The following is a 22,980-nucleotide window of genomic DNA, read 5'->3' as shown; positions in this document are numbered from 1 at the left end:
AACAATGGCCACAGCATCCTGGCAGCACTTCTGGTATGGGCCTAGTAATGGCCACAGCATAGCTAGCACATAAGTGAGGTGATGCGTTTCTACTCATGTGCACCAATGCCCAAAGCCTTTGGTTTGGCCTACCTTTTTTTTAAATATATTTACTTTTTTTTTTTTGAGGGAGTGTATTAGAGATTAAGTTGGCCTATGCTTGGTACAAATTCACACCTTATGTCTAATTTTGGTGTGCATACATTGTGAAGGTGGTTGTTCCAAACGTAAGAAAAGCAAGCAGTTTCTGCTTCCACTGCCCAATATTTATTCATTAAAATTAAACCGGTCTCATTTCTTACACCACCGGAATTGTCAAATACAGCAACTTTTCATGCTTTGTCAGAGAAACATGTTTGTGTATTGAAAATCACCACCAATACTTGTTAGTAAGAGGGACACAGTTATACCAGACAAAGCTAAGTGCTAGAGACTGAAAAACATTAGTGTGTAGAGTGGAGCCTGTGTGCTGAAATGCCTTTCTGTCAGTCCTTCAATAAGTACTAGCAAGGACGTCTTGTAGCCATGGAACTGCTTTATGCCTTTACAACAGTGAATAAGTGAAAGGTAAAAGAAAAAGGTAAATTTGAGTGTGGACACACACAAAAAAAAAAAAAAAAAAATCAAAAGTGAACATGCTCTGCTACTATTATGTAGTTGTCTGCTATTGACAGCAATATAAATAAGGGTCACTATGGGCAGCTTAGCATCATATACATTAAACTTCATTTAGATAGATAAAACACCAAGATAAGTGTTGTTGTTTTGTCTGCACTGTATTAGCAGTATATACTCTATATACTACATATAGAGTATATACTGCTAATACAGTGCAGACAATACATTTACAATTATACTAACATGAATGGATTAAATGATCTGTATGTAGCCCTGTACTATGGATCATTTAACCCATTCATGTTAGCAGAGGATCATTGTAAATGTATTGTTGCAGGCACTCTATATGTACATGTACTATATACTACATATAGAATGCACTGAACAATAGATTTACAATTATCCCCTGCTAATATGAATGGGTTAAATGATCCGTAGTACATGATATGTAGCCCTGTAGTACGGATCATTTAACCCATTCATGTTAGCAGTGCAGAATTGTATATCTATATGTACTGTACATATACAGCACAAATGTTCCGTACATTGCAGCATTGGATTTACAATAATCCCCTGCTAACATGAATGGGTTAAATGATCCGTAGTACAACTACATGTTATGTACTATGGATCATGATTTAACCTATTCATGTTAGCAGGGGATAATTGTAACTATTACTGCAGTGTACGGGACGTATGTGCTGTATATGTACTATGGATCATGATTTAACCTATTCATGTTAGCAGGGCAGAATTGTGAGCGCCTCCCACAAGCTGAGCACCGAGATGCGATGCAGCGATCCTGCCCAGCGCCGACTACAAGAGGCACCGCGTGAGGCTACGGGGATCGGAGTGAAACTGTGAGTAAGGGAAGCTGGGACGGGGCTGGCTGTAAATCTATTGCTATAGTGTACTGGACGTGTGTAATGTATATGTAGTACATATATACAGCACACACCTCCACTACACTCCAGCAATAGAGTTACAATTCTCCCCTGCTAACATGAATAGGTTAAACCATGATCCATAGTACATAACATGTAGTTGTACTATGGATCATTTAAAGTCACCTGTCCCTTTAAGAAAAAGTATCGGTAATTGGTATCGGCAAGTACATGAGGGGATGTACTTGTACTTGGGCCTGAAAAAGTGGCATCGGGACATCCCTAACAGTGATAACTCACTTTCCTAAGTGAACAAACTCTCTTCTGCTTTAAGTGTAACCAAGGGCTAAACTTTTGAGACATTTTTCATAGGGAAAAGAATAGTCTATCACTGGGAATATATGTGTCCTATTGTGGAAAATGTACTTTCTGTCCCATAGCCACAACAGAAAGGACATTTTTGCAAAATGAGGAACATCCCCTGTTTGGTAGTTTAAAATAGTGGTAGAAATCGCAGGTTACGTACTGGTCTGTATAAAATAGTAGCAATGGACAGTATCTATGCCGTTTTTATAATGTATGAAACGTATTAAACTTATTTGAATAAACACATGTACCTAATAGATACATATTCAGTAATGTATAGATGCATGACACCTAAAAAAAAATCCTAGTCTGGTGTTTTTGAAGGTCTATGATTGCTTATGGGATGTGGTGTTTGAGTACCCCACCTTTTTAGTGTAGTTCTACTCATTCAGTTTTTGTGGGCTGGAAGGTGAGGGAAATTTTCCTACAGACCATCCTCCTCTTCCTTCTCTGGGGAGGAGTTTCTAGCTTGTGCTGGCTGATCCTCTTAGTGGAAGAGAAGGACACCAGGACAGCTATGACCTGGCCTGCAGCAGCTGTCTTTGTGAGGGACCAGCTGTGGTTAGAAAATAAAAAAAATAAAAAAACAATAATGACATATAAGTTATTAGCTAGGTTAGAAGTTAGAAAGAAAAATAATGTATGTGTATAGATGTGTGTGTGTGTGTGTAATTTAAGGGTCACTATGGGCAGCTTAGCATCATATACATTAAACTTCATTTAGATAGATAAAACACCAAGATAAGTGTTGTTGTTTTTTTTTTTAAAGTTCTTTTATAGTTTAGTGCATACAATAAGCTTGGAACATTAAGGTCTCCTGGCTAAGTTCAAGAGTGTTATTCTTATGTTCAAGCTTGGCATTATAGGAATGGTCAGGTCACACAATGCAGTAGTACTTTACTATATTGCACAGAATGAAGATTAAGATCCACACTCTGATAAAGATGGACTCTGTAATGTTAGGGCAAGACAAGTCTAGCAGACAAGTATGGAAGGGTATTACCCATCAGGTTAAAATCCTCTCCTCCTGGCAAGGATTTCTGTCTGAAAAATGAAAAGGAGAGCACTCTGATGTAATACTGTACAATCAACAATACAGCAACATTTGTTCGCAATGGGCTTGCAAAAGCATGCCGCATTATTAAATATGCAAAGTCTCTTGTTTATTCATCAGTCGCCACAAGAAAAGGGACCTTCATAGCAGAGGATGGATATCAAAGCATGGTCATTACATAAATCAATATGGCTTACCAAAGTTTTGGTAATATATACATATATACAATATATATATATGATGACAGACACATTGATTGTGTCTTCATACCCCACTGCTATGTGCTAGTGTTGCAGCATGGAGTTGAGATGGCCCTGTTAATGCTTACTTTTGTGAGTTTTCTATACTAGGGAAGATGCCTTAGCCTGGCTTTTGTTTTCTATAGTTCTATTTTGGTCTGAAGCGTGGCTGCCTTCCACCAGTTCACACGTACAATTGTCCTGGGCTAAGAAATTGGTTTTCGGCACTGAGGTGAATTTATGAATAATGTTATTTCTCTATGTTGACTTAGAGTTCCTGGCTACCACAACACAAAATAAAAGGAATGTGAACACAAACCAAACCACAGGAGGACAGTCTGGTTATTTGAACAGTCCAAGTCGCTTGACTTGACTTTCCTTCATAGTCCTGCAGAGCATAAAGGACTATAAAAAAGAGCAGAGAACAATATTTGCATTTATAAATGGGCCCAGATGATTAGAGAAATTATTAATGTCAGAACAAAAGTAAAAACACAAACACAGTATAAACATTTTAATAAAACCAAATAAAAAACAAATATACCACAACATAAGTGTTGAACATTACCAACCAATAAGAAGTTGTTACGTCTGAAAAGAGATTTATGGTAAACAGTTGTGAGCAGGATTGTGTATCTAGCCGTTCAAGGGTTTGAAACCTACAAAAAAAAAACTACTAAACGCCAAAACAATACAAATTGTAATGTTTTAAACTCCCTTCCGTACTCACAGGCAAAATATAACGCAATTAGGCATGTATTTCAGCTTTCTATATGTGAATGTTAAAGGACTCAAAGAAATGTTAAAAGAATGCAAATGTATGCATACATGTCCATAGCTTTCTATCATCAGTTTGTAGTAGTTAATAGAGAATCTCAACAACAATTGTGGTGAAAATGCAAGTGTCTATCCACCATAAATAGCCCCCCTTATCCTTTTATGGTACAACATTCCACAAAGAGTCAACTATACCCAAATAGTGTACACAATTCAAAGGAAAAAGTCTGGAACCATGAACCTGAATAAAACATTCACGTTTTCTGAAAACACCCCAGTCCTCGTAGGAGAAGTCATGCAAATATTAAAATGTCTTGATGGGTGGATAGCATTCTGGAGGAGCAGGCATTTCCAGGCAGGCTACATTTGCATGCAGACTGACCTAGGTAACTGCCCATCTGTATTTTGGGCACAAATTCCACAGTTTGGTTACTGCTTAATAGCATTAGCTTTGATCTTATTCTTGTATACATCTCTTTAAAATCATCAGTGGATAATTAGCTGGCTAGGAGTAGGTAATACCACCAAGCATATCATGTTTGATTTAGAGTGCCTTCTAGTACAGGGGTATGCTACCTTGGCACTCCAGCGGTGGTGAAACTACAAATCCCATGAAGTATTGCAAGACTGACAGCCACAAACATGACTTCCAAAGGCAGAAGCATCATGGGATTTGTAGTTGTACCACAGTTGAAGTGCCAAGGTTGTTTACCCCTGTCCTAGTAGATGTTTCATGATATTTTGTCAGATGTAGGATAATATTTCACTGGACTGGTAAACTGATGAAAGTAGGATGAAGGTGCACCTGACGCACCATAAGGTTTGCTTTGGATACATGATGAGGCTATTGTATATGAAGGGTGAAATTGCTTTGGATGTATTAAGGGACTGGATACGTTCTTCATCACCTCTTCTTTGTCTAGAGTCAAAAAGAACATTGAGAGCTATGTTCTCAAAAATACCAATACTCTGACATCTGATGTCTCTGAGACTGATTGGCTTACTAAAATTTAAAGCTGAATCTCTGCCAGGTGGATTAGAATCCTATTAGCAAGTTACTAGCTTATCTTGTGCAAAAACATTCTCCTTTTCTTTTTATAGTCAATTTTTCCACTAGTTCCTCTCACCCAAACAAGTCCATTGTCCCACCTGTTTATCTTTCTGTTTGTGTGACCATGCACCGCTCTCCCTATGAAGAAATGGCTCCTGGTTGGGTTTCCTTCTCTTTGTAGTTTCCTGAACTAGATTGGTTACGTGCTTACGTCATTGCTCCATTCCTGGGCGGGTACTATCTACAGAGCAGTTGCTTGCAACCCACCCACATTTCATTGATTTACAGCTATACTAAAGATCAATAAAAATATCACATCATTAATTGTATGAAAAAAGTTATGAACATAAAACAATTATCAAATAGTGAATTTCTTGCTAATCAGAAAAATCAGCTAGCAAAGGATACCAATAAACCAATGCCTGCCACCTGATCCACCTCTCAAATCCTCACTTGCACACATTCACATCAAGGCTATATGACTTTGGTAAATAAAAAGCAACAGGAGCTCAGTAAATGAGATCAGAATATGCAGCCTGCCACTGAATGGTGAACTAAATAAAGTCACATATGTTATACATGTTGCTTAGAAACATAAAATCCCTACGTACTTTACTAACTAAAAGAGTAAAGTGCACAGTCATCATGAAAGCTAAAATTGTCCCCCCCTCCCCAATACTGCTTTAAGGACTTACCATGTGTGGTGCCTCTTGAGCCGAACAGCTTGTCCTTTCACCCACTCGTTTTCCAAAGTCCTTCCAGCGCTGGTGCTCTCTAATCCAGTGCAGACTCCTTGGGTCCCACGGAGTCTGTTGTGCGTGCGCGCGCGCTCCCAGCTGCCTGGTGGATCCATTCAGTGTCAGCAGTGCTCTCCTCCTCTCCCCCTCCGCCGATCTGTACTGCGCATGCGCCTAACCACACTTCCTCCTTTCACAGTGTTCAGGAGTCGAGACTTCTGCAAGGGCAGCGTGCGGCGCTGACACAGGTAAGTTTGTTTACTGGCAGTAGATATATGCCAAAAAAAGACTTTAATTCTACTTGGTTAGTGGATAACAAGTAATTAGGCTAACCACAGTAACATGATATTTGCACAACTCTGTTTATCAGGAGTTAGGAGACCCCGCTATGATCTCCTTACCTGGTTAGTCCTCCCTGACCTTTGTAGATACAGGTACTGTGGAGCAATTCATCCTCAAAGTCAGTGGCGTAACTAGTGACCTCAGGGCCCCATGCAAGAATCCCATGAAGGATCTCGGCACTCGGCGGCAGTTCTGTGTGATGAGGGGGCGGGGATTACACCGCTCCCTCTCATTGGCTGCTGCCCGGCTGGATGATGCTTCACGCTGCGCCCGGAACAAGATGAGGGGAGCAGCGTGAAGCATGTAGGGCCCAGGACGGGAGGAAGAGGTCCCGGGACTGGTAATCAGCGGTCACCAGTGGCCCCTTCCTCCTGTCCTGGGCCCCCTCCAAGTGGCCGAACTCCAGGGCCTGGTCGCGGCCGCGACCTCTGCGACCCTGGTAGTTCCGCCACTGCTCAAAGTTCACAGCAGGTTCACTTTTCTAAGCAGCATATCTCCCCCTTCTCCCTCTCACAGTTGTGACTTGGTAGCCTTCTATAATTCTAATGTAAAATCAGGATAGGAGTTTGGGAGAGTGAGCCGGCCTCAAAAACTGACAGAGAAACTGACTAGATGCTGATTTTTAGTGCATCTTCTCTGAAACTTGAGGATGAACTGCACCACAGTGCTTGCAGATAGAGAGAAGGCTTGTTTAAAATATCAGTCATGGTGTGTTAAGAATATGTAAGCACTTAAATGTCCAGAGCTTAACCACAGGTTCATTTAACGTTTTGTAATGCCCTTCTATATAATGCAGCAATGGAAAAAACAATGTTATTTAAAAAAAAGATTGGATCATTTTCTTAAAACGAACATTATCTACAGTTACAGGTAATGAAGAATAGCATGGTCATATTTTCAAAGGGAACTGATTTGACAACCCATATGAGTTTTTTTTCTCCCATGGTTGCCCAGAAAATTTTGTTTTGGATCAAATTTGTTTGCGTTTACAAGTAGTTGAACTTGAAAGTCTCTCTCTCTTTTTTTTTTTTAATACAGTTAACTTTCTAACTATGTGAGAGGAGAGAAGTACATCCTTGTGTGTCCTTTCTTTAGTGAAGGTGAGTTTAACATACATTCCAGACAAGTTGCTCTGTTTCACCTTGTTTTTTCGTCACGTGTCCTTCCCTCTTCATCATTACCTTTGCAGATGATGGAGATTTTGGTTACTAGAGCTAAACAGTGAGCCAGTTTTAGCAGCAACAAAAGATTATTATGAAAATGTAGTTTGGAATTTTGAATGTAACCATAAGGAAAACAATGAGTTTCTAGTTATTGACTACTATACTTTCCCTACACAGGAAAAAGATGCTGTTTTCAGCTAAAGTTTTCAAATGTGTGCTTAGATGGCCAGAGCAGTCCTCTTGCTTAGGCTTGTTGTGTGAACATCATTTCACTTCCAAAGAATAGGAGTAGTGATGAGTGAATTATGTGCAATTCACTGTGGCACAAATATTTGGAAATATGGGTCTTGGCCAGATTCCTGGTGAATAAATCTGTAGTAAATCATACTAACATTTTAAACACAAATTTAAAAAGTATTCTGTCACAAAGAAAATTCATCATGCCCTGTGATAATGCCATTAATATCTCCTTTTTTCTTTCTGAATTATCACTTGACTGGAATCAGCTGTAATTGTTGCACACTGAGCATTAGTGAAGGCTGACAGAATGACTATGAAGAAGAGACTATGAAGAAGAGTAGAATATATGAGTACCCTTGCTCATATGTAACATTAACTTTTATGTTGTTCATCACCATAGTCTCCCTCTTGAAAGTAGAAAAACAAACTAGCTAACCAGTCATTAACACAATATGTTTATTTTGGACCTGCTGACTATTCGATGAAAAAATGGCAACAACGACCAAGTCTTGCTGCTGCCAATTCCAAATTTTGGTTGCTGTTGGTGGTGTGACCCTTCTTCTTGCCCTACGCATGTTACAATTTCACATGTTGTTAGCACATATATATTTCTTTCAGGATGAATTTACTGCAATTAATAGAAACATCACTAAATATGTAACAAAAAATTACAGTATATACAGTAAAGGAACAAAAGAGTGCCTCCATAGTGTAAAAATTTTATTTAATAGTAAAAACATGCAGCTCTAAGGCTGTACTTACAACAGTTCGGTAGAATAAAAACCAGTAGAATAAGGTGAGAGGACCAGTGAAAACACCAGTAACCTCAATCCCTGTATTGCTAAATGGTTTACGCGTTTCTTGGTTTACGAGTTTGCGCATTTCTTCCTCAGAACCAATCTGTTTGGTTCTGATGAAGGGGGCGTGCCCCAGAAACGCGTAAACCATTTATCAAGGTTTGAGGTTACTGGTGTTTTACATCGCTCCAGATTCTCCCTGCCAGGGGTTCCGTCCTCACAACAGTTCGGTAGAATAAAAACCAGTAGAATAAGGTGAGAGGACGGAACCCCTGGAAGGGAGAATCTGGAGCGATGTAAAACACCAGTAACCTCGAACCTTGATAAATGGTTTACGCGTTTCTGGGGCACGCCCCCTTCATCAGAACCAATCAACAGATTGGTTCTGAGGAAGAAATGCGTAAACTCGTAAACCAAGAAACGCGTAAACCATTTAGCAATACAGGGATTGAGGTTACTGGTGTTTTCACTGGTCCTCTCACCTTATTCTACTGGTTTTTATTCTACCAAACTGTTGTAAGTACAGCCTTAGAGCTGCGTGTTTTTTACTATTAAATAAAAATTTGACACTATGGAGGCGCTCTCTTTTGTTCCTTTTCTCTTAGACTGGTGGTCCATCTAATCTGTGGGAGCTGCCTCCATCGTGTTTGCTGTATTTTTACTGCTGAGCTCTTTTTGGATTTGAAGGCGCCGGTATTGTTTTGCAGTATATACAGTACTGTAAGGGAATTTTATATAACTGTTTACAGATGAAAATAAATATTGGGCTGACTACCTTGCTTTTAAAACACAACAAAGTCAGCTTGCAATAAAAGCCTGGCAATGTTGCATAATTAAACTCAAGGTGACACTAGTAATGTATGAAGATATTTACATTTGGAGACATACCTTTCAACAATTGTCTGCTGATGTTACGTAATAAAACATCCATAACTGTGTAAAATGACACTTTCAGGTTTGTGTGCTCACACAACATTTTTAAAGGTAGCATGCAACAATTTCCTGGTCATTGTTGTATAATCATATGAATTGGATGCTATGTTATTTGGTCATGTTTTACAAATTAATTCAAAATATGTTATATATTTAATCTGGTAAAGTGAATTTGCTTGCTGAACCTATACAAACATAGGGAAGTCTGCTTTCAACATTGGTTTGGTGATGATGTATGATTGTATATAATGGAATGTTATTTCTGTAATCATCAGTTACAAAAATTAACATTTCTGAATGTCACTGTACATTTAACTGATAAACATATTTTATACTGAGTTTTTAGCAAACAGTCACAGAGATCAATAAGACACTTTGCCACAGTGATCTTCTGCTATCTTCTTGTAATACCTGCTGTCACAGCAGCTTGATCCTGCTGTCCACTTGTTTCACTCCAGTGTCCGGCACATTAAACCCTGTACTTTTTATCCTCACTGTTCACTTCACATCGCTGTTATGCACCCACCTAAAACATCTGATCCATTTTTGTACTCATAAAATCCTTTTCTCTGCTCATTGGAGGACAGATCCGCTTTAGATAATCACTAAATGGGTATATTGTTCCCTGTAGAAGTAGGTTGCACGATGCACAAAAGACAGCCCAGGGGGCGGCCCCTGATAGTGGCCCCTACACAGCTTTGAACAACTCAGTTATATGGCATGGTAGTACAAATAATAACAACATTATTTACAGGCAGCCACATGGATTTCAATCTGGTGTCTTGTTCCAAAATGGTTTCTTGTTCCTCTTAGGGCAGAAGCCCTTAAAGTTGGTGGCTGCAGCTCTTGCAGGAGCAAAACATGCAAAGAAAATTCTGGCATTCCACCATAGCTCTATCCACAGTCAGACAGGCATGCCTTAAAATAGTAGGTGACCTAAAGTCACATTGCCACCCTGCCCACAGCAGTGACCCCGATAAAGGGAACCACTTGGCCACACTAGCTGCCATATCATGTGACCCCAAACCCATTAATAACCCCACTAAGGGGAACCCTGGAATCTCCATACACCCCAATATATTTATCTCAGTGTTTAAAGTTAAGGGGGTGGAGAAGGGGAGGAGTTGGACAACAACTTGCCAGGAGCTACAGCCATCTGCCATGGTGAATGCACACTGCCACCAACGAAAGCCGAGGTACTGAAGGTCTATAAGGTGGACACTGTTGCACACAATCAGGGTGGATGGATATATGGATGAATATATGTGCCCCCCAGGGCAAAAAATCCAAAGGCTTACGGGTACTCCTAGAATGAGATCCTAATAGGTTGGACTTGATGGACTAATGTCTTTATTCAACCTCAAATACTATGTAACTATGTAACTATGTAACTATGTCCATAAGGAAATTTGGCTATTGCACCTGAACCTGCACACAGTAGGTAACTGCATGTGTTCAATGGCTGGGTAGGCTACCATTATCTATATGATCTGGCCTGTCACCCAGACAGCTACCCAGCAAATAGACAGTGAGTAGATTTTTCTTTACTTTTTATTTCTGTCTGACACCCATCAAATAGACAGGAAGTAATGAGACGTTGCCTCACTTCCTAATTCTGTTTGAAACTTCAAATGAACAGAAAGTGTGGGTTAACCTTTTAACAAAGACGCCAATTAAAAGTAGACAGTAGTAAAAGTTTGAAACCAGTCAAGTTAGGAATCTTGATCAGTGCATGTTTTTCATGGCAACAACTGCAAGAACATGGATCCTGAACCCTAGAAAACAAGCTCGCATTGGAACTTTCAATATTTCTATCATGACAAGTTTTAGATTAGTTCTTATTTTACAATGGGTCAAAAAAATCCATAGTTTCCAGTTTTAATCATTAAACTTATGAGGTTGATTTACTAAAGACAAATAGGCTGTTCACTTTGCAAGAGAATTTGCACTTTGCAGGGGAGGTTTCCCCTTAGTTCAGTGAATGGGGTGAACTTCTGCTGACTTCCCTTATCCAATCTCGTGCAAGCAAAATGCTGAGGTTTTTTTTTTCACTTTACTTGCATGTGATTGGGTATTCTTTGCAAAGTGAAATTTCCCTGCATTTACTAAGGGAAACTTCTCCTGCAAAGTGCAAATTCCCCTTGCAAAGTGAACAGCCTAAAAACCTTTAGTATAACGGTTTTGCATAACAAATTGACCTTTTATAGACATTAAAGTGTATGACATCACCAAAATGTTGGCTTCCCCTTTACTTTCTGTTCTGGAACTAGGGTAAATAGTTGTTTTTTTTATTTAAAAAAAGGAACTATCCTCTCTGAGGAGACAATAGGGGTTTTTGTAAATGTCATCTTTAGTAAGTGTTTTCCTATTGGTGGTTCAGATAATATACTTGATCTATACACAGCTATATCTAGTGGCTGAAGTACAGATTCACATCTCTAGGGACGCAAGGGTAACAGGTTTTCTGTAGTTCTGTATGAGTTGTTTGCAATAAGGAGCAGAGGAAGGAGGGAAGCCACCAGACATGGTATATGTTTAAACATTTCTGCATCTTAGGATGTGGTTACCAAAAACAGCAGTTTTATACAGACGGTTGTAACTACAGTGGGAGTTTGTTAGAGGAAACATTTAGATACAGTAAGTGCACTACTTCCTGAAGTTCTTTTTAAACAATTATATGGTGTTTTTTCACAAGATAAAATGACATATACTGATAAACTAGCAAACAAATTATAGCATAATGCCTACCTCCATCGCCAGAGCCTGAGCCTCCCTCTGAAATGGAAAAAAAAAGAAATTAGAGAAACAATTTGACAGAATATGTAAGATCAAATAAAGGATTCCTTGCTCACAACACTACAGGCAAGAAGAACTTCCTAATCCATTGTCTGTTAATTTTCTTTTAACTCTTCAAAGACTGAAACATTAATGTGACATTAAAGTCACAAATGTTTTCGTCACCCCCAGGCTGCTTTAAGAACTTACCTTTAAGTGATGCCTCTTAAACCGATCATCTTCCTTCCACTTGTATTGCTGGTGCCGGTCTCTGAGCCAGCACAGACTGCTCGGGTCCCACGGTGTCTGACCGATGTGCACACTTACGGCTGCATGCAGACGCCCCATCATGCTGCTCGAGAAGCTCCAGATCTTCAGACAGGAGCAAGCGGTGGTGACAAAGGTAAGCCTTTACATTTTTGTATTAACTTTTTAATTTTTTTTATGATTTTGCACATATCTACTGCTTGCTAGATATATGCAAAAAAAATGAGTGTTTAATTATAGTTTAATTTTCTTGTCAATAAGGTTAACTTTTTCCCAAGTATGAATTCTGTTATTTAAAAAGGTACATTAAAAGCCAGTAGAGAACGCAGTCAAATGCAGTCAAAGGAAATAAGATGATAAATTTACCTAAAAGGTTACCAAGAGCTTTTGTAGTGCAATGCACATGACATTCAAAGGAGAAATGGCAAATGTGTTTATCATTTCAGTTAGAGTCAGGCAAACATAACACCCGGCACAAACTGGATTTGTGCACAATTTAAAGTAAAGTGGAAATTCAAACTGATAATTTGATGAAAAAATGCAGAGGTTACCTTCAGTGAAAACCACATGTCAAAATGATGGGTAAATCCAGAGATATAACAGTTGAATTTAAATACAAATCTTGACATTTCCTTTATATGTTGAGCAACTACATCCGGAGCCTCCTATTTAATTAATGCGGTAAGTCATTACATTAAAAACCAATAAGAAGGCTTGGAAAACTGGATGGGGCAGAGCCAAACTTGACATTTACAGGAAAAAAATATAATTCTGCCTTTGCATTGTTTACACTGTGTCTGAATACATTCAGTCTGAATAGCCCAAATTTGTGAAAGGATTATTTTAATATTTATTTTAAACATTTGTTCATTTGACTTTCAATTTGCAATTTCAATATCCACTTTACATTCATTTTAAGGTATAGTTTAAAGCAATCATGTCCCTCCAAACTCTTTTAATTGTGGGATCATCCTAGATTTATTGACAAATCCTTGTATCCTATATCATAGTTACCTTCCCTGCATAGTCACATAAAATACCTGATGACCACTGATTAAAACAGCACTGAGACTTATATTGGCAACTAAGCAAGAAGCTTTCTTATAAGACGTCAGTTGCTGGTGGGGACTGGCACTTCTCCTGGAGAAAAATAAAGGCACTATAATAAGGCTATATAAGACAGAATGTCTGGGGCTTTTATGTAAGAGGAGAAACTTAGGAGTTATGTATGAGATAGAGAATTTCTGACAACTGCTGTGTTGGGGGAAAAGGTTATTAGACTCCTTTAGAACTCAGCATTTTGCCCTTTATATCCAACACCAATGTCTAGATCAGCAGCACTTACCCAGTGTATTTAGTCATTATGGTTTTATTTATAAAAAAAAATTGCAAAGCTTTTCACCCTGTGATTCTTTGTTCTGTGCCAAAATGTAATGTTCTTAGTGTATATTTTTTTCAGGTCAAATGTACTATTTGGAAAATACCACATTATGGCCGCTACATGGAGCTGAGGAGCACAGGGAAAATGCATTTTGTTTTAGCCTCCATTAGCACAGAATCAACATTCACAGAAATTTGCAGTGAGAATGGCTCTGTATGTTGTTTATAGACCCCTCAGTCTCTGCTCATTGATTTAAAGTCCTATTTCTTTTTATTCCTGTTCTATAAAAAAAAACCTTCTCTTAAAAAAGTTGGTGTTTACTATGTCTAGCATATGCAAATAATACAGAGCTGGTTACTAGAGTACTATTGTATATTATATCACCCTCTCGAATCACAACTTTCCTTATTACTCCCTCCCTCAGTTCACCACCAGTTATAATGGCCTCTTGAGTTTTGTTCCTGCACTTTTACTTTTCTTCTTGTATATGTCAGAATCTATTTTTTTCCTAGCCAACTTATTATTACATAACGCTTTCTTTCTTATGCTATTGTTATATTGTTTATACTTATCAAACAAGTTGCAGAATTTGACATAAAATTTGCCACCTGCTGTATTTACAGCATCATGTGAAAAAAGGAAAATATGATCTATGGTCTATTTTTTCAAAAGCGACATTGAATTATATCCAGTATTTCTTTAACATTGATTTTTTTTCAAAGAAACATCGCCATAATTTTTACATATTGTTTTGCCTGATTTTTTTCTGGACAACGAAAATTATTGTCAATTTCTATTCTCATATTTGTTTCAATATATCAATTCTTAGTTCATGTATACACTTTTATAAAGTCAGTCTTCCTTGTTTTATCAATTCTGAACTTCTATCATCCTCTCTGGGAGCTTTAATCTTCTAAAATAATTTAATGGCCATTTTTACTTTTTTCATAGACTATTTCTAGGCTGTAAAATAGGACTTCCTTATTCCCATTCTCTACATTCGCCTAGTTAATACGTCTGTAAAGTATTCAGCTCAGCATTTGAATATGTTCTTTTTGTTCCCAATTAAGTTTCCATTTTTATCACTGAAGATCATCATTCAAGGCTGGAACCCTTTCCTTTCTAGGTTTTCTCTTTTCAAGCAGCTCTTTTATTCTTTGGCAACTTTCCTGCTCTTTTTCATTTTTCTTCCTCCTGCATAATTAATTTGCCATTCTCCTATTTAGGTAAATTCATACATATGTGCTTTGATTTTTTTCCCCTTGTTGCTATTAACTTTCTTTTCTAATATCCAGTATCTTCACTACTCATTTAGGTAATCCATCTTCTTTCAGGATGTTTCATAGACACTTTATTATGTATAATCTATAATTACTTTTATTTAATTTTTTATCATCTTACCACAATTTCTTGTTTTTTTAAAAATATAATCTTTCTGTGTGTATATTCCTTTGTATTTCCTTTTTAAATACCTGCTTTTATAATCTTGTCTGCATTCAGTGTATTAACATCAAATCTCTTGTTCTCCTTTTTTATCATCATACATAATTTTTTGTGTATATTCGTTCTATAAAAATGAATTTCAAATCTGATTCTATACTTTTTAGGTCTCTAAATACCAATCTCCAAACATGTACAATATGTACTAAGTTATATGTACAGTTACTCCTTATAAAATACACTAGCTTTATTATAATTCTTTCTCAAGTTAGGCAAATTACAAGGACCTATAGTTCTATATGCCTCTTTTTATAAATTTTAGTGTTCATATTACCTAATAGTATTTTAACATTATACTTTAGAAAGTTGTTATATAATTCTTCCAACTATTCCTAAAAACAATTTTTTCTTCTACTTCTTCTGTAGTGGAATGACCAGTGTGATTTTGAACATATTTAAACATCCTAACTTATTCTTAAAGTACACGATTAAATCCTTTTCCTAATGTATTATTTTCTTAAGAACCAAAACATTGTATAGCCATCAAAAAAATATATTACACACAAATATATTACACTTATTACTTCCTTTGCATTCTTTTAAATAGGTAGTACTCCTGTTCTTCCATAATTATTTATTTAACATAAAAAGGTGCCAGCTCTGTGTACTTGCAATACCTTCTGGGTCACTGTCTTTGCATCTTTATGGGGCCTCTGTGGGACCAAGCAGAACAGAAAAATCGTTAAAAAAGTAGAAAAAATAAATAGAAAACGATTGTGCGGAGCTAGCAGTGACAATTAGCTCCGCCCAACTGTTTTCTATTGGCCGGCGGTTCTGCTGCCGTCCAAAAAAAGAAAAAAAAACCCCCGATCCTGGCCGCCAAGGAGGGAAACACTGCTTTTTCATTTTTTTTCTTTATTCTGACACGGAGCCATGTCAGAATACAAAAAAAAAACATTTTTGGCCATAGGAATGCATTGCTAGATTCCTATTCGCTATTTCAATTTTTGGAGTGAAGGGGTCACATCTGCTGACCTCTGCACTGTGCGTCACACCCTGAACACTGTGCATCACATCTGCTGACCTCTGCACTGTGCGTCACACCCTGACCTCTGTACTGTGCGTCACACCCTGACCTCTGTACTGTGCGTCACACCCTGACCTCTGTACTGTGCGTCACACCCTTACCTCTGTACTGTGCGTCACACCCTGACCTCTGTACTATGCATTACACCGCTGACTTCTGCACTCTGCATTACACCCTGACTTCTGTGCTCTGCCTTACACCCTGACTTCTGCGCTCTGCCTTACAATTGACTTCTGCAGCTTGGAAATTTAATTTTTAAAATTGATTCCGCTGGGTTAGGTCCTCCACAGCAGCATTCTGCTTACAGCGCATTTGCCGCCCGCACATCTCCCCCTCCTAAGACTCTCTGCACTAGATATCAGGCCTGCATTCCAGAGCAAAGAGGCAGAACAGACTATGTACCAAATTCATATACTATTATTCTGCATTGCTTTATAATGTATTGCTGGGATTTGTAGTCCTCTGGAGGTGATGGCATTCTGCATTAGAGTGTAAGCTTCTCTCTACAGAGACTGCTGTGACTGGTTCAGTGTCCTCTGTACAGTACTACGGTATATGTCAGCTCTATATGAATGTAAAATAATAGTGATGGTGACTATGGGGGGAACATTAGAGTGTAAGCTCCTTTAGTGCAGAGAGAGCAGGGTTAGGGGGCCAGTGAGATCCATTTCCTGCACCCCCCCTTAGGAACAGGAAGGGGGAGCCCCGACAAAAAAATCTTGCACCAGTGCCCTTTGTTCCATAGGTCTGCCACTGCTCTTATCAGTAGATATTTGAAAGCAGGTATTAGGCATTTTAGAGCAAATGATTACCCTTAGGCAGCTCTCTAGGAGTTATGGCAGATGGTCAGCTTTTTACTCGAGTAGGGACTAGGTGTGCAAGTAGGAAAGTACAAAAGGTAGAATGTACAATATGCCCAGATTTAATTACATTCAGGATCTTGTATCATATAAAAACCCAACGTTTTTTGTGGATTCAAAGGTTCCCCCTTCACCAGGGCCTAGTAATTTTGAATAAAGTGTGTACTGGACTGATACAATCGAAGGGATCTTTGGGTTAATAAGCATGATTGTTCTAGGTGTTGGATAGTAATTTGCTGTCTTATAAGGAAAAGCTAGTGGGGTTAAACATGGCTGATCAGTACCTTAACCACTTCAGGACTGGCAAGATAAACCCCCTACATTATGAGACCATTTTTCATATTGAGCTTTCATTTGGCAGTCATTTTTCAGGGTTTTTAATTTTTGTACTATGTAAAGAAAAATGACTAAACAATTAAAAAACAAAACTGTATGGTATCCGACACCCTCCAGCCTAGCCAAGATGTCTTTGGTTTCCTCTGCCCGCCTTCCCTAAAATGGTTGTGCTTTGTTTCTGGAACCTAACTTCTTTGATTTATGGACTAAGCCCTGGCAACTGCTAATCACTGTTCAATAAGCGTGCCTTTATGGACAGCAAGGGCTCTTTTATTGGATAAGGAAAAAGCAGTTGGTGAGAAATAGCCCAGCCCTAGTCAGAAATAGACTGAAACCTAAAAAATGTATCTAATAATAATAATAATTGTTAACTGTCTATCAAAGATAATAGCAGGTACCTGGTGGTGTTTTGCTTTCAGGAAAAGCTTTAAAGAACTCCAGGATGTATTCAAATTAACCCTTTGCAATGTTTAAGTGCTAGTTTCAGCCTAGAAGCGAAAATAAAGACAATACACTCGCCTGATCCTCAATTTTGTGACAGTGACCGCTTTCTTCCACTTCACTCTGGCTGTAGTATGTCCCTTGACATCCTCATGTCTAATGGACCAGCATACGACGCGATAATGGTCAGCCTGGGGGAGAAGAGGCTGCTAGGACCGGTCTAGCAGCCAGGTGGGACTGAGGATCAGGTGAGTAAATCTTCTTTCTTTTCATCCCTAGACCAAAATGAGCACTGTTGTGGAAATTTTACTAGGATGTGTTTTTAGTGTATTGTAATATTCTGTCATTATGTCTCTCAGTGTCTAGGTTTAAATAGGCACTGGGGTTGAACCATTGGAGTAGATATCTTATGCATGGCGGAGCAGTGTCTTCTTAGCGAGTGTATGGACGCCAAGCTAGGGCCCCTGCGCGGTGCGCGGATTTATTGGTTTGGCGTGTATGCAACTTGCTTTGAGGACATAGTATTATTTAAGATGTATATCTGCCTATATGAAAGGAACGTGCGTTTTGTTGTCTCTAGTGCGCCTGATCAACCGCTGGAGATAATATAACGTTGTCCCTGTAAATAAGCACACATGAGAATCATAGTAACTTTATTGGGCATTGCTCACTGAGCAATGCTGGATAAAGCTCACTCCGGTGGTAATAGATTATTGTATTAATGTGTTTTGTTGACTGGCTATGTATTGAGGAAGTGGTTGTTAACATCACTTCCTGGTTTGCTGGTTTTTGAAATCGTTTGCTGGTTGTTGACATCACGTCCTGTTTGAAATTACTTCCTGGTTTGCTGTGAGACCACTTCCTGTCTGACATCACTTCCTGTCGGGCAGATATAAAACAATAAACAAAGGCCTGTGCTGGGTCTCTCTTAGCATGGAAGCATCAAGCAAGCAACACCTGTCTCCTGTGTCCTAACTCTACATGACTCAAAAGAGGTACTGCCAGTCCTCGCACAAAAGAGCGCAATACAACTGTGCATTTAAGCACGGGGGGAAATTCTTTGTGTTTGATGTACTTTGGTGCACTCTAGCGCAGTATGGATTTGTGCGTTGAACCAAGCTAATTTCCATAACAGGACTAACCTTTTGCAGTGTAGGGGTAGCCCCACTTTAAGGGTTCATTTTAAATATATGAGGTTTGTCATATTTGGTATCTATTTATGTGACACAACCTCATCATTTTGTACAAATAACAGGAATTCAATTGTGTTTGTGTGAACTAAAATTTAGTTTTTGTGTATTTTTTACTGAAAATATAGATTTTGGTAAACAATAAATTTAGACTGCTATTGTTTAATTTCCCATGATTGCAGAAGTCTGTAAGTGTTTTCCTGCTGGTGGCTTCTGACAGGCAGTGTGCGTAGGTGGGCAGGGCTTCCATGTAACTATATCAATGATTTTGGGAAAGCTAGGAAGGGATTAATCTAGATAGGAGGGACTACAGACTAAGGCCACTATTTAGCCATATATTTTCCTACTGCTCCCCAGTCCTGATGAAGCCTGACCAATTAATGGGTGAAACACATTGAAGTAGTAATCTCCAAGTCCCACCCAACTACCCATTCTGCCTGTCAGATGCCGCCAGCAGGACACCACTTACACACTGCTGAAATTGCAGGTAATAACGGGCATCTAAACCAACTGACGGGGAATATTGAATTCCTGTTGAAAGGGATTATCCTATTGGCAGGGGACTAAGCATTAATGCAGAGTCCTGTGATCCTTTGAGCTGAAAACAATGGGAGAGGAATCTATCCAACCAGCTAGTGGGCTGTAAGACAATGAGAGAATGGCAGAATTCTGAATGCCAGAACAACTGCATTGGTCTAATATCTGCCATGGGTATTTAGTGTCCCTTCGTAAAAAATATAGGCTGTATGAAACACCAGAGGGCATGACACCACACTCCTAAAACTTAATATCCAACAACAAAGTACACCATTGTGTGGCTTTTAAGGAGTCAAAACAGGGATAAAAAAAACACAAATATATTACATCCAATAAGTCATATATTTATTGAAAACAATAAAATAAACATCTATATTAAAACATATACAGAATCCCAGAGCAATTAAAATATACAGCAATACCAATTTCTTCTAACGCGGCATGCATAATACCCATTTGTACCACACTGCTACATTACATTTGACAATGGTTTGATAAACCTCACAAATCTCAATGTTGTCAAAGCACTTGGCTGAATTCATACTATCATCATAGTTTTGAGATTTGTGAGGTTTATCAAACCATTTTTTTACATCTTGAAAGCCCCACAATGGTGTATTTTCTGTTCTTGAATATCATGACTATCGCCTACTGCCTACAAAACGTAAAAAAGCTTTAGCCTCAGTTCTATTTTAATCTTCAGGTGATCCAAACCGTTCTATAGGGCTTGTTCACGCCATGCGTGCTGAGCAGCATTTATCTGTAAACCACTGCACATGTATATTGTGAACAGTGCACATAGAAAACAATGGCGATGGTGTGCAGATACCTGGTGTGCAGCAAAAGCTGCTCCACAGACATGTTGTAATAAAGCCCCTAATGGCAAGAAAAAAGTAGTACTTGATATTTCTACCCTCTCTAATGGAAAAATAGGCACATTTTTACAGTATAACAAATTCAGTATTTTCAATTTATACAAAGTCTGTAGCTATATACTGCATAACTGACACATACCTGCCACACAAGAACCTTCAGACACAACAAGTATTTCACTTTGCTGTTTGCAGGCAGCTCCTCTTAAGTAGCACTCATTCCGGAAAGTGACACCATTGGATCCACAGACAGGTATATAATCATGAGGACACTAAGGAGAATAAGCAAATTCAATTTGAATATTATTTCATAAAACACAATATACTATGTAAAACAAAATCATATTCTTTTAAGTTATATTAATCGTTGTTTTTGTTATCCACTCTGCTTTATACTTATGACATCAAATACATCTAAGTTGTTTTGTAAAGGGCTGTTGATTTCTGTAAATATGTAAAGGGTTTAGAGAATACTGAATGGAGAGATCTGAATTAATTTATAAAAATGGAAGCATGATTTATTTCTCTTTTAAATTTTACATTTTAAATACAAGTAAAGCAATAGCCTAAATTACAAAGGTAATTGGCTTCAAGATGGTACAAATTACCCTTTATAATTAAATAATATACTGACTTTTAGAGTCTTGGGTGTGCAGGCTCTCCCTGGTATCCCCTAAAGAGATGGCTAAGTAAAACAATGGCACATGTTACCTACTACAGATCTATGGTCATTTGATACACTTTTTTACCTGGGATTAAACTCCAATGAACCAATGATTTCTTACTGGGTACAACATTTCAGTCTCCTGGCTGAATTGCAAAGTCTATGACTGACCCTTTAGACCCCATTCACACTGAGCGACATGGAAATCGCGCGACTTTGAGCGACATGTCGCGCGACATCTTCCTATTGGGCTGTATGCAATCAGGAGCAATATCGCTCAAAATCGCTCTAAAAAAGGGTCATGTAGGAGCGACAAGCTACCAGCGACGAGCTACAAGCGATATTGAGCGACGAGATGTGAACAGCTACATTGAAATGTATTGGTGAAGCTACATAGAGCGATATAGCGCGGAAATATGAGCGATATCGCTGCAAAAAACGCGCGATAAATCGCTCAATGTGAACGGGGCCTTAGTATGGCCCTAACTACCAGTTCTGGCCCTAACTACCAGTTCTGGATTTTCCTATCTATTTTTAGGAGTCTTCAAGCATGGAACCTCCTGTACTTTTCCACAGTAACAGCAGCTCCCTTCTCCAGATGGATCAACTGTCAATGTCAGTTGCAGCAAACGGCTTCTTTCCAACAGCCACACAGAGTAACCAAAATTAAAACTAGACTGAGCACTGCATAGATTGATGACATCCTGGACTTGCACTCTGGTTTGCTAAGACATCTGTGCTGCAAGACTATCCTGACACTCTACTAACAACATGGGAGAGAGCACTACCAATGCCACCAGGAGAAAAGGCACATTTAAATAAGGACCCTAACAATGATAGATAATGAAATATAGGCAAATCATCACAGGCAACACAGATCACAGCTTCCTGCAAAATAAGTTATTATCTGCAACATGAACACTGATGATATAGAATCAATTTCTCCTATTATTCTACTCTCCCTGGAACATAGTAAGCCCTAATGTCTGAAGCTACAGTCAGCAACACCAATATTGGACATACTGCCTCATTTTAAAAAGTCCTCCTGCATGCCTCAGAAAAATTAGTTTACTTACAGGCAAGACCTGTAAAGCTGGGCAGGCTTATTCACTTCCTCTTCATTCATAATTGGGGACACAGTAAACATACTATGTCCTCAGTTATTTACAAACAGTCAGCAATCACTGATCACCGACTCTCCATCCTCACTCGCTGTCACAGGAGGCTGAGCGAGCGGTGCGGAGAGCCCGGTCTCCTGTGACAGCTGACTCCTCCCCCGCACCCCTGGCTCTGCAACCTGTTACAGCTGACAGCTGTCACCACCCCCACCCCACTCTCCTGATCTGTCACAGGAGGCTGAGCGGGGCGGTGTGGAAGGAGAGCTCTGCCTCTTGTGCCAGCCGCTCACATCACTCTCCTCCCCCGCATCACCTAGCCTCCTCTACAGTGTCTCTCCTTCCCGCTGCGCTGTGTCAGAGGAGACACAGAGCAGTGTCCAGCGGGATGGAGAGAAACCGGGCATGCACTGCAATTTCAGCTGAAAGATGGCACTTTCGTTTTTTTGCCAAAAGTGCAATTTTTGGCTGATTTTGTTTTCGGCAGCTAAAATTTCGGTGCATCCCTAGTAACTTTGTTTGTCACCCTTCGGAATCTGCTGATTGTCAGACCTAAATGAATCACAAAAGAAGCTGAACAGAAGTAAAATGCCATTATCAGTGAAGACAGTCAACAAATGTGTACTTGCACTGTAAATTTAGCTGTTTTCCTGGAGTTCAACTTTAAAGGCTAACTCCGTGCTGTTTAAATTTACCCATGTAGTGCCCCCTATGCACTGCAAGGGTTAAATTATTTTTTATTTAGGGGAGTAGTACGGGGAGTAGTACAATATTT

General features: G+C 38.9%; 1 protein-coding gene across 1 annotated transcript in view; it reads right to left on the bottom strand.

The window, feature by feature from the left end:
* Positions 1 to 22,980, bottom strand: part of LOC108798428 (tomoregulin-2-like) — a 268,178-nt gene that overhangs the window by 138,358 nt on the left and 106,840 nt on the right. The window contains exons 3-4 of the mRNA XM_018570182.1: positions 20,569 to 20,698; positions 11,989 to 12,015 (exon numbers count right to left, since the gene is read on the bottom strand). Coding sequence (XP_018425684.1) covers positions 11,989 to 12,015; positions 20,569 to 20,698 — 157 coding nt within the window. The remainder of the gene's footprint in view (positions 1 to 11,988; positions 12,016 to 20,568; positions 20,699 to 22,980) is intronic.

The sequence above is a fragment of the Nanorana parkeri genome, unplaced genomic scaffold (genome assembly GCF_000935625.1).
Source record: "Nanorana parkeri isolate BGI_ZX_2015 unplaced genomic scaffold, ASM93562v1 scaffold1471, whole genome shotgun sequence".
NCBI lineage: Eukaryota > Metazoa > Chordata > Amphibia > Anura > Dicroglossidae > Nanorana > Nanorana parkeri.
Note: the sequence above shows the minus strand (reverse complement) of the source record. Positions and strands in the feature narration are given on the sequence as shown.